This window comes from Eutrigla gurnardus (genome assembly GCF_963514095.1).
Source record: "Eutrigla gurnardus genome assembly, chromosome: 1".
Classification (NCBI taxonomy): Eukaryota; Metazoa; Chordata; class Actinopteri; order Perciformes; family Triglidae; genus Eutrigla; species Eutrigla gurnardus.
The window spans coordinates 19,399,498-19,411,112 of NC_139915.1; the positions used below are offsets into that span (position 1 = coordinate 19,399,498).

An 11,615-nucleotide genomic window follows, 5' to 3' on the forward strand; every position below is an offset into this window, starting at 1 on the left:
GGTGTGCTGCGTGCTGACTACGCCTAGTCTACGAAACTAGGGCCCTAAAACTTTAACCAGCCATAAAAGGAGCGATTACTTCTGTGATGGTTTCTGTCCCCTCACATCCATCTGTCCACTACAAGATGTATCATGTCTATCTCTCTGTATGTCTAGTCGTGTCTTCAGGATGCTAGCAGTGTGTGAAGGTGGGTCCAAGGAACGCAGCAGAAGACAGCCGTGGTCATGGAGGTAGAGGGCACCGCAGAGCCAGCCTTCGTGGATGTGGACCAGGGCTTGACTCTGGCCTGCATCGCCTTCCTTTGCCTGCTGCTGGTGGCCATGATCATCCGCTGTGCTAAGGTCATCATGGACCCCTACAGCGCAATCCCCACCTCTACGTGGGAGGAACAGCACCTGGACGACTGATGATGATGAACGAAGACAAACCAGCAAAGGGTCCACCCAGAAAAGGGAGGGTTCTTCAAGGGTTCTGTAGTGAGGCAACTGTACGAAACCTAACGATTCCACATGAAAAACAAACTAAAAATACCCTGGCAAATATTTTCTTAATTTCAGTTATTCTAAAATGATGAAAAAGCCCACAAGAGAACACCATGGTACAGAACTTTGTAACTTTTTTTTAATCCACATTTTAAAATGGTTCTGCTATGGTACAAACCTATAAGAACCACTTACTGGTACTTTCTGAAACCGTTTTTAAGTCTATGTACAGTATGCTGAAAGCTTTATTGCTGTGGTTATGGTAGATACAAACTGTATTTGGTTATACACAGAACATACAATGGTATGGACATGAAACCTGCACATCATGTAAAGATGACTTCATCCACACATCAAGCCAATAGGAAGAAAATAAAGCGGGGAGCTACTGGGAGTAACCCTGTTACAAGCACAGAGTAAAAGCACATACAATTGACTTTTTGTATCGACCTAGAGATGTCTTCAGGAGCTGCCTTACATTCCTGTCAGACGAATAGCAAATAGACAAACACAAATAGCAAACATCCTTAACTGACAGACTTTCCCTTTACATCTGTAGGGACTGGAATGATCAATTAGCAGAGTGTGATGTCACAAAACTAGCAGAACTATCAGCAGGCTTTTAAACTTGTACACAATCAGAAAATGGAACAAATAATACCAGTAGCCCATATGGAGGAAACGTATCATAGCAAAATTTCTGAAAAGAAAATCATCTTCCATAGTCTGAAATGGTTACCGTTGTCGAATTTAAAGCATAATTCTGGTTTATTAGAAGAACATTTGGTCAAATTTCTCCTCAGCTATAGCAACATACTCAATGAGAATTTAGTTCTTTGCTGAGATTTGGCCTCACAGTGATTCCCCATAGAGAATCATCTGTCTGATAAGTGAATATCCACCACAGACTAACTTGGGTGGTAACAGGTACCTTAGTGGTTTCAATAATGTGTCCGGACTCACTGCTTGTGTTTCTTGTCATGTTGTGGTATTCCATGACATCGCATAAGAAATAAGATAGTTAAAAAACAGAATCATCCAACAAGGGAATATCAATATCTGTTTGATCAAGCCCAATACAGCCTCATGTAAACATTATACTGTGTAAGAAATTAGCATAATGCTATGTTGTGTGAGCGTTAGCTTCAAATTGCATTTCTGCACCATACAGTGTATGTTAAAGTGTTAACATGTTGACATGTTATTCCAGGGCAAACACGGGTATAATGAATAATTATCGCCCTGTTTCATTTCAGTTGGCCAGGGCTGTGACACACTAAATAGGATGGGACTGTAATTAATTTGATCAGTTACACCTGTATTTAGCCTGCAACAATCACTCTCACTCAAAAACTCATTGTTGTCTACTCTTAGAGCTACAGTTGGTAATTCATATTTGTTGAAATTTTCATTACACCCCGAAAGTAATCAATAAATCTAAACATAATTTGGCCCATAAAGAATGATTGGACAGGCTACCTACCTGTCTAACTACCTACCTGTCTACCTACCTACCTACCTGTCCATCTACCTACCTGTCTACTACCTGTCCATCTACCTACCTGTCCATCTACCTACCTGTCTAACTACCTACTTGTCTACCTACCTACCTGTCCATCTACCTACCTGTCTAACTACCTACCTGTCTACCTACCTACCTGTCCATCTACCTACCTGTCCATCTACCTACCTGTCCATCTACCTACCTGTCCACTACCTGTCCATCTACCTACCTGTCTGACTACCTACCTGTCTAACTACCTACCTGTCTACCTACCTACCTGTCCATATACCTACCTGTCTACTACCTGTCCATCTACTTACCTGTCTTACTTCCCAACCTGTCCATAAACCTACCTGTCTAACTACCCTACCTGTCCACCTACATATCTGTGTACATACCTACCTAACTGTTTACATACCAAAATTTCTACCTGGATACCTACCTACTGGTCAACCTACCAAACTACCTACTTTTTTGCGCTCATGGTTATCATTTTGGGGCCTTGTCTTTGGAGGAGGTGTGAAGAGACGGTCTGTGAGTGTTGATGATTTGGAGACTTTCTCTCTAGATTTAGTGAGTTTTAAAGCTCGTGCTGCTCACTACTTTTTGGCAACTTTCGAGCACTTGAATGAGGCTGGCTTTATTTTTTACCTCTGGAACAAAACATGGAGCTTTCCATAACGTTTACTGTGGCTCAGAAGGAGCTTTGTCGAGTCAGTTTCATTTATATAATCACAAAAGACAAATTCATGAGAGAAAATAAATACCACATAAGTGGAGTGTCCCTTTAAATAATTTAATGGAATATAGAGGCCATTGTATGTTGGTTTCATGGTAAGGCAGGCAGGCAGGTTTTTAATATTTTCTAAAGAATTCTGACTTGATATACTTTCTAGAGATCCCGTGTCTACTCCGTGAGTATCTTCTGTGTTGAGGCTCAGATTATTTGTCACCATGAGATGATTTTCATTATTTTGACTGAGATGTTCTTCTGGTAACATGGAAATGAAAGTATATATGACAGCAACAATGTTCACTCATAAGTTCCATGGAGATGACTGACTGAGATGTTCTGCTTTTAAATGAAACTGTTTATATAAAATCATATCATGGTTGTCAGGCTATTCTGTTCTTTTGTGTTGTTGTTATGCCCATGTTTGGATACGCCTATTAGTGTGTTCATGTACGTACACTTTTTTATGTTTCAGTCACCTCCGGGGATAGTGGGGGTCACCAGTCTCTGGCACCGTTAATTTGGGGGTCTTGGGCTGAAAAGTTTGGGAACCCTGGTCTAGGAATTGATTGTCAATTGCATGTTATGAAGTGCCTATGCTTGAAGTAAACCACAGAAGAACCACATCAGCCCCAAAGTCCCTTTACCTTGAATTCCTTGCACAATTAACATTTGTGTTGGATGGGAAAATGTCACAATAAGCTGCTCCTAAGGCAGTAGGGTTAGATAGCTTAAATAGCTTATACATTTCAGGGGGGAACCAGTGAAGGTTGTGGCAGGGGTCAATGTGGTTTACTTAACCATGTGTTTAATATGCTGTATAATAAGGAGGTGAAGCACAGTAAATAGTTCAGCAGTTCAGAGTGGTGAAGAGAAAGAAGTAAGTGTTCACTGTATACGACTGCATCACATACCATATGCAACTTTGCTCCTAAGCTTCAAGCTAGGACGCCATGTCAATATAGGTCCACTATAGGGTCTCTTCAAAATAAACTTCACAGGAAGTTCGTTTTAGACAACAAAACCACTTAGTTAGGTTTAGCGGAAGAGCGTTGTTGATGTTGACTTGACAAACTATTTTCACTCTTCATACATCACTTCAGGTCAAAGGGACCTGGGAGAAAGCTTCGCTGGTTCAAACAATGCCACTGTGGAAGCCAACAGACTTATACTTTTTATATAATGACTGAAAAGTGACAGGAACTCCAAGCAAAGTGGTTTTCAATGGGAAGCAGGACATTGACAGGTAGTTTTTTATCAATTGTCTAACCTGGACTGACCTGAATCCCAGTTAGCATCACCATGGCAACCTTTGATGTGATTCTGGATGAGACAGCTGATTATTGCATACATAAAACTTTGGTAACAAACAGGAAACTCATGATGAGGCTTGCATTTTTAAAATAAAAGCCTCTAACATTCACTGCATGTTAACAGAGAACTAGGAATGTGCCTCTTTTTTTCAAAGTAAACGCTCCAGAATGTACCTATATCTTACCAGGGAACTAAGGATGAGACATTTCTTTTTCAAAATAAAAGCCCCATAGAGCAACTCTATACTAACAATACGTATAGTCAATATAATTATAATGCCGATATTATATCACTATAGAAATTGTAGGCACATTTTAGGCATGTCTATCACAAAACAGGGTCGGGGCGCACAGCAGTAGACATAATAGTGGCGAGAATCCGGTGCCTGCATGAGCCGGCTGGGCCATTCATCATCATCATCACCGTCTTCATCATCTGCGCTCTACAGCTGCACCGGATTCTCTGTCCAACATCAGAACAGCGGGACACCGGGACCTCGCGTGCCGCTCAGACCAGTTGCAGCCCCAACTCCGGTTCCAGCTCGCGGCAAAGTTTCCACGGACACGGACAACAGGCTACCGAGGCGCGAGAACAGGCGAGCTGCTGTATTAAAAAAAAAAAGATTTCAGGCATTTTATTAGCAGTGGATAGATATGAAAAACAGGAGAGAGAGAGAGGGAGATGTTTTGGTCCGAGAGGTCCAAGTTTCAGCTGTGTTTATTCAGTCAGGCTGAGTTTCCGTTACACGTGCCATCCGCCTTTGATCTGACGTCAGATGTGACAGGACAATGATATAGATATAAATTCACGTGTTGATTCAATTAGTTGCATTAAATAGTGCTTGTTGTGATTATTTATTGCATTTAAATGTGCCTGTAACTGTGGAAACCTGCCTGTGAGGTCTTGGTGACGTGTGCGCACTCTCGGCGAGGCTTTTTGCCACAAAACTTCCGCTGCACCAAGCTGAATCTGTGACGCCTCCCCCTGCTGCGCCGCCACACCCATCTTGGCGCGGATCGTGATCCACCAAACTGCCAAACTGACCTCGAAACTTGCATTACGCCGGCTCCGCCACCCTGCGCTGTGCCACGAAACTAGGGCCCAACATGTTTATATGTATATATATATATAATATATATATAATATGGGAGAGGTGGCTCCATAATCCATTTTAGCATGTCAACTCTTTTTTTTCTGACAAAAAACACACCGTAATTTGTTGGTTTTAACAAATATTGCCATTTCCAGACAGCTTTTCGAATGAGATGATGTGCATAAAATAAGCCAATGTAAACACGGCTACTTGAAATGCTTCACATTTAAAGAAAAACTGCATAGCCTACAATAAAGATGATTGTGAATGAGAAAGAGAGTACCGGTCTTTTGTGTGCTTAATAAAACATAAATGAAACTGGAAGCTCATCTCACATTATTTTGTGTAATTGTGTCACACCAGAAGCCTGATGGAATTTCATTCAGCACTTATTCATGGGGAACGCCTGCCAGCCCAAAGCCTTTTTTTCATAATAGAATAAATGGTACGGTGATGGAAATCTCTAATTGTGCTCAGAGTCAAGGGCATCTGCACGTTCAACCATTCACATGGCTCTGAAGGTCAGGTTCAAGGTACAGTATATTATGGTAATGAGGTGGGCTCTACTATGCGAGAATGTAAAACAGTGATTTAATTTGCCTTGACAGCTAAATTCTCTCTCGCTGTTAACCTTGGCTGTGTGCTGGCAGACTCCCGTCTGCTTCAGCTCTGGTTCTATAAAAGGTCAGCCCGCCTCTCATGTTGAGCATGTTTATGGGGGCGCACATTTCACATCAAGTCCTGATTTTCCATTTGTGTCGGGGCAAACATGGAGCCCAGTTATTACACTACAGTGTAAGGATTACTCACATTCATGGAGAGAGCCAGAGGGAGCTGGGAAACTCACCTATTATAAATTACTATTTTACTTATCGAGTTTGTGGCACAATGTCAGGCGGGAATCACGTATCAATCGAAAATCCATCTTCTCAGGCTTCAAGTAATACATTTGTGTTCAGTAAGCCTGTAACGGACCAATGAGCATCCTGTGAGGAGCTACTGGCAGCTGTGGGCGTGGCTTGGGTGTGTGACATGACACAAGCTGTGCCCCAATTCAGAGGCTGCATCCTTCAGAGGCTGCATTGCTTTATTGAACAAGTGGCTAAAGATTAATGTGAATAACAAGTGACTACAGACTCACATGACTAGATAGTAACTACAGACATTTCAGACAGATGGTGAATACAGGTCGGTAATGGGCTGATACATCACCTGTAGTAGTCTCCCCGTGTGAGTGTGGGTTCTCTCCGGGTTCTCTGGCTTCCTCCCACAGTCCAAAGACATGCAGGATGGGGCCCTGTCTGTCTCTACATGTCAGCCCTGTGATAGACTACCTGTCTGTCTCTACATGTCAGTCCTGTGATAGATTGGTTACCTGTCTGCCTCTACATGTCAGCCCTGTGATAGACTAGTTACCTATCTGTCTCTACATGTCAGCCCTGTGATAGACTGGTTACCTGTCTGTCTCTACATGTCAGCCCTGTGATAGACTGGTTACCCGTCTGTCTCTAGATGTCAGCCCTGTGATAGACTGGTTACCCGTCTGTCTCTAGATGTCAGCCCTGTGATAGACTAGTTACCTATCTGTCTCTACATGTCAGCCCTGTGATAGACTGGTTACCTGTCTGTCTCTACATGTCAGCCCTGTGATAGACTGGTTACCCGTCTGTCTCTAGATGTCAGCCCTGTGATAGACTAGTTACCTATCTGTCTCTACATGTCAGCCCTGTGATAGACTGGTTACCTGTCTGTCTCTACATGTCAGCCCTGTGATAGACTGGTTACCCGTCTGTCTCTAGATGTCAGCCCTGTGATAGACTGGTTACCTGTCTGTCTCTACATATCAGCCCTGTGATAGACTGGTTACCTGTCTGTATCTACATGTCAGCCCTGTGATAGACTGGTTACCTGTCTGTCTCTAGGGTCCAGGGAGACCTGCTAGGCCAGAAAGCACAGGGACTGCGAGGGAGGGAGATAAGCAGAGTGAGAGCTGGAGAGATTTAAGAGATTTATTTGCAGCCAGATAAGAAGGAATTGCAATAGTCCAGCCTTGAGGTAACAAATGCATGGGCGATTTTTTTTTGACAAATGTCACAAGTAAAAGAAAATGTTATGTCAAATGAAAAATGCAAAAGATAGGATAATATTATGATGACGATTTTATCCTGTGGGTAATGGGGGCGGGACTAGATAAGCCTTGGCTTCTCCCGCTTTCCCTTTCGGCCATGTGTATTGTATTAATTGAACAAAGATGTGTGATGATGATGATTTAACTGACATGCCCGAAATAAATAAATAAATAAAGTAGGCTGTCCTTTAATAGGACAAACCTGTAGTTTGTTTAATATGTGAGTCAAAGGACAGGTCCTGGTCAAAGATAACTCTCAGGTTTCTTAGGGTACGTAACACCGTATCGAACTTCAGTGCGAATGGAGTATTTTTCATTAACATGCACAAACTGAGATCTATTGGATAAATAGGACTTAAACCAGCTTAATGCGGTTCCTTTGATGCCAAATCAGTTTTCCATCCTACATATTAGGATCTCATGGTTAAGCAATTGGCTTCACTATTGAGAACCAGAGGTTGCTGCCTGGTTTAAACCTGTAATAACATATTTAATTTGGGGTTCTTGGGAGGAGCAGAAACTAGCTGTGAACTGACTTGGTTTGATTTATCCACAGCAGGTAACTTTTCATCGTTTTAAACCCTTGCGTTTACTACTTTGAAAAAGATTACTGGGTTTCTAATCACTCAGCAGATCAGCGGACCCTGATACTGATACAGATTCCATAGTCCTGCAACAGGAAGCAGGATTTGTGGTCAGTGAAGTAACTTCAGGTTTGGCTGTTGGTTCACTTCTTACCAGGTAGATCACCATGGTAACTGATGCTGCTCTGGAGCAGGTGATGTTCAAGATAAGAAATCAGCTCATACAAAAGCCCTGCCTACTGACCGATCACAGCTAGGTGTGAGGACCATTCAATAATATTACACGAATGAGAAGAAGGTAAATTCAGTGAAATAAGTTCAGTTTGAACAAATACAGGAAGAACATCTGGTAATAAATCACTGACCATCCCTGAACACGCTCGCAGAAACCTGGTTGATTCACTGACTTGCGTCGTAGAACCGTTTTGATGGATCACAGTTGTTAGTTAGTTAAACCAGATAAGCTAAAGATAGATCCTGTTGAACTGGCTCCGTAGTCCAGGACTGGTGTTTGGGTGTCAGCTCAGCTGTTACTAAGTACTGAAAAAAAAAAGAATATAGATAATATAGATTAATATGACAAAAAATAAAGGAACTTCAAAAATAGAGAGAAGAAAGAAGAGAGAAGAAAGAGAAGGATGGTGTGTAGTTTAGTGAACTTCTTAAGAAGCTGACTGACCAGCAAAGTAATAAATAAACCATTTATGTTGCTTTGTGAGTCTCAGGATTTTGAGATCAACAATCAATGCTCAGGTGGACGCTCAGTGGAGAGTCATCACGTGTTAGAAGCTTTGAGCCTGGCTGCCTTTAGTGCTTCTGTGAGATGTGCCAGTGTATTGGCTGTCCAACACCGATACAAAACCTCAGTGATCTTGTGAGGGAAATTCCTATTTAATCATGTATTTCTGTGGGCCAAATGGCTGTCTGTCCTCAATGCGTATTGCAGAACCATTTGCCACCAGGGGCGTCACCAAACGAGCCCTTTGATGCAGGATAAGACAATGACCCTTTGATCAAAGACAACATCCTGGGGACACATGTAGAAGGGGGGCTGCAGGATGTCAGACCTGTATGTAAATTCAACTGCATTATAAGTGCCCTTAGAAACTGTGACTCTTCAGTCATTCCTGCGTCGCACTGGGGATGGCTCATGCTGCAGCATTAAAAGATCTTCAGATTCGGATATTATGTCTACTGGTATTTCATTGCCAACTCTCACCTGCACTAGACTAAACTGGTATTTCAGTTGCAACGACAGATGGGGGCTCGTCTGGGATTGCTGACTTCGAGGATTTCCTGAGACACACTGACAGGTCAACTGCGCAGCCGGACCCGAAGACTGGGTTCCGGAGCCCAAAGCTTCTTCCCGACAGGATCGTAACCGACCAAAGGGGTTAGAAAGGAGGGCGCCTGAATCGGTTGTGCTTCACGGAATCCTTGACACAGCAATCCAAAGTGAAAAGAACTTAAAAGGTGAGGACATAATATCTGATAATATTCAATAGTAGAGGCCTAATGGGTATTACTCGCGTACGGGCCGACGGGTCTATCACCGATGTCTGGGACACGCTGATCGAGTAAAGAAATAACTAGTGTTTAAGGGCCAAAAGGGTCTATTATCGGCGTCTGCAGGCGCGTTAATCGAGTTAAGCTAACGAGAGGTTAGCGACCGATCTCAGGAGTACTGATCTAACTAGATGTACCGGGGTCGGCACCAAGTCCAGACGGGCTGACCGGATTGGACGTAGGGGCCAATCACCCTTTCAATGAATATCTGGAAAATGATATCTCATTGAAAGGTCCCAACTGACTGAGCGCAGTTAAACTTTTATTCTATTTTATCCATAATCTACTTAACGGCAGACGTGAACGCGTTAAAAGAGCTAACGAGGCAGTAGCACCCGATCTCAAGAGCACTGATCTGACAATAGAGGTACCAGGGGTCGGCACCAAGTCCAGACGGGCTGACCAGATTGGACGTAGGGGCCAATCACCCTTTCAATGAATATCTGGAAAATGATATCTCATTGAAAGGTCCCGACTGACTGAGCGCAGTTAAAAGTTTCTATTTTTACTTTTTATTATTATTTTTTTTGTTTGTTTGTTTGTTTGTTTGCTTTGTTTGTTGTTTTTTGTTTTTGTTTATTAGGATCCGGATCGGGCTACAGCTATTTTTACGGCTGTGGTCCACATTAGAAGTTGTGTGTGGTATCTCAGAATCTCTGGTTTCTTTCTGGTAAGACTTGTTGAAATTATTCATCATGGGTAAGACTCAAAGTAAACTATGGGGTCCAAAATTTTATATGAGGGGTGTGCAAAGACCATGTGTGACAAGCATGGAGAAGGAACATGTGAGTATCTGGAGGTTTGGGAGAAATATGGTTTATCATCGAATGGTAGTTCCAGTCTAAATCAGATAGATACATTAAGGCAGCAATTAGTGCTGGGAAAAAAAACAAAAAACATTTCATGGAGGTTGAAAAGCTTTCAGTGATTGTAAACAGCAGCATTGTACAGGGACATACAAAAGAATTAACATAGCGGGGGGTGGGGAACTAAAAACCCAGTGTGCTAATTTTCCCACAGGCAGAGTACACCAGGACCTGGACTGTTTCTCTGGCAAAGCACGGCCTCCTCCTCCCTACACACCTCCTGAAGCTGCACCACAACAACTATTACCTGCGACAGCCGGACCCGAGTCATCGGACCTGCTGCACCTTTGCCTGATCTTGCCTGATCTGAACGCTGCAGCTATGCCAAATATGTAAGCAAGAACTGAGGAGAAAGCTGACAAGAAGAAGGCAAAGCTGGAAAATAGACTGCAAATGGCTCAACTGCAGGCCTATGAACGGAAACTACACTATCAGGGCAGAGGAAGATCAGACAGACGGGGCAGGGCTCATGGATGGACTTTTCAAAAACACCGCTCACCACGCCTGTCACCACTGTGGGAGCTCACTGGATTAAAGACTGTACCAAAGCAAAAAAAAAAAAAAAAAAACCTCAGAAGAATGGCAATTCTGACCAGAGGACAGGAGTTATAGTAACAAATCCAGGAACAAGAGGGAGAAGGACACATGGGAGAGGAGGTTGGTGACTAAGTAGAGAGACGGAACAGGGACTGGACATGGGTGAGCAAAACACACATACAAACACACACCAGAGAAAATAGACATTTTCAGGGTGTCACTTTTGACCCAACTCCTCCTTTTGTATGAATACACATGGGATTTGAAGTGTGATCATCCTCACTCTGTTGTTCAACAGCTAATAACCTTTGCAATGCAAATCGTAAAGGGGGGGGAGGGTACACACAGATACATTGACGATTAACATTGCACTGAATGCATCACACTCACAGCTGATGAAGATTTGAGACACAATGGCTTAGAGGATATGAGTCAGATTTGTTAACTGGTGATTATTTATTTTGGGGTAGCTCCAGTATTTGGATTGCTCATGGAGCATGGAGTTGTCGCATGTCCAGATCCACCTTGTTGCACACCTATCTTTCCAGTAAAAAGACACCTCAAGAAAAACCACCAGCGGTCTTGCAATTTGTTTGGGATATGAGAGCAGAGAACAACGTGGTTTATGCCAGAGCTCCATTGGTTTCTGATCCACACACAATTATGTCCCAGGTCGTTTTTGGACACATACCAGAGCTGCAATGGGCTACTGAGACAAAAGGTCTTAAAACATCCTTGCAAGAGTAAAATTATGCAGTAGGTCGACAATTCACTTTGGTTTTCAGAAAGTGAACAGGCATGCCAGGC

At 42.9% G+C, this 11,615-nt stretch overlaps 1 protein-coding gene across 1 annotated transcript; it reads left to right on the forward strand.

Moving 5' to 3' along the window:
• Nucleotides 1-225: 225 nt before the first annotated feature.
• ctxnd1 (cortexin domain containing 1) lies at nt 226-408 on the forward strand (the record flags this gene model as incomplete). Its single annotated transcript, XM_084027477.1, has 1 exon — nt 226-408. The coding sequence occupies one exon, from the start codon at nt 226-228 to the stop codon at nt 406-408; it is 183 nt and encodes a 60-aa protein (XP_083883603.1).
• Nucleotides 409-11,615: the final 11,207 nt, after the last annotated feature.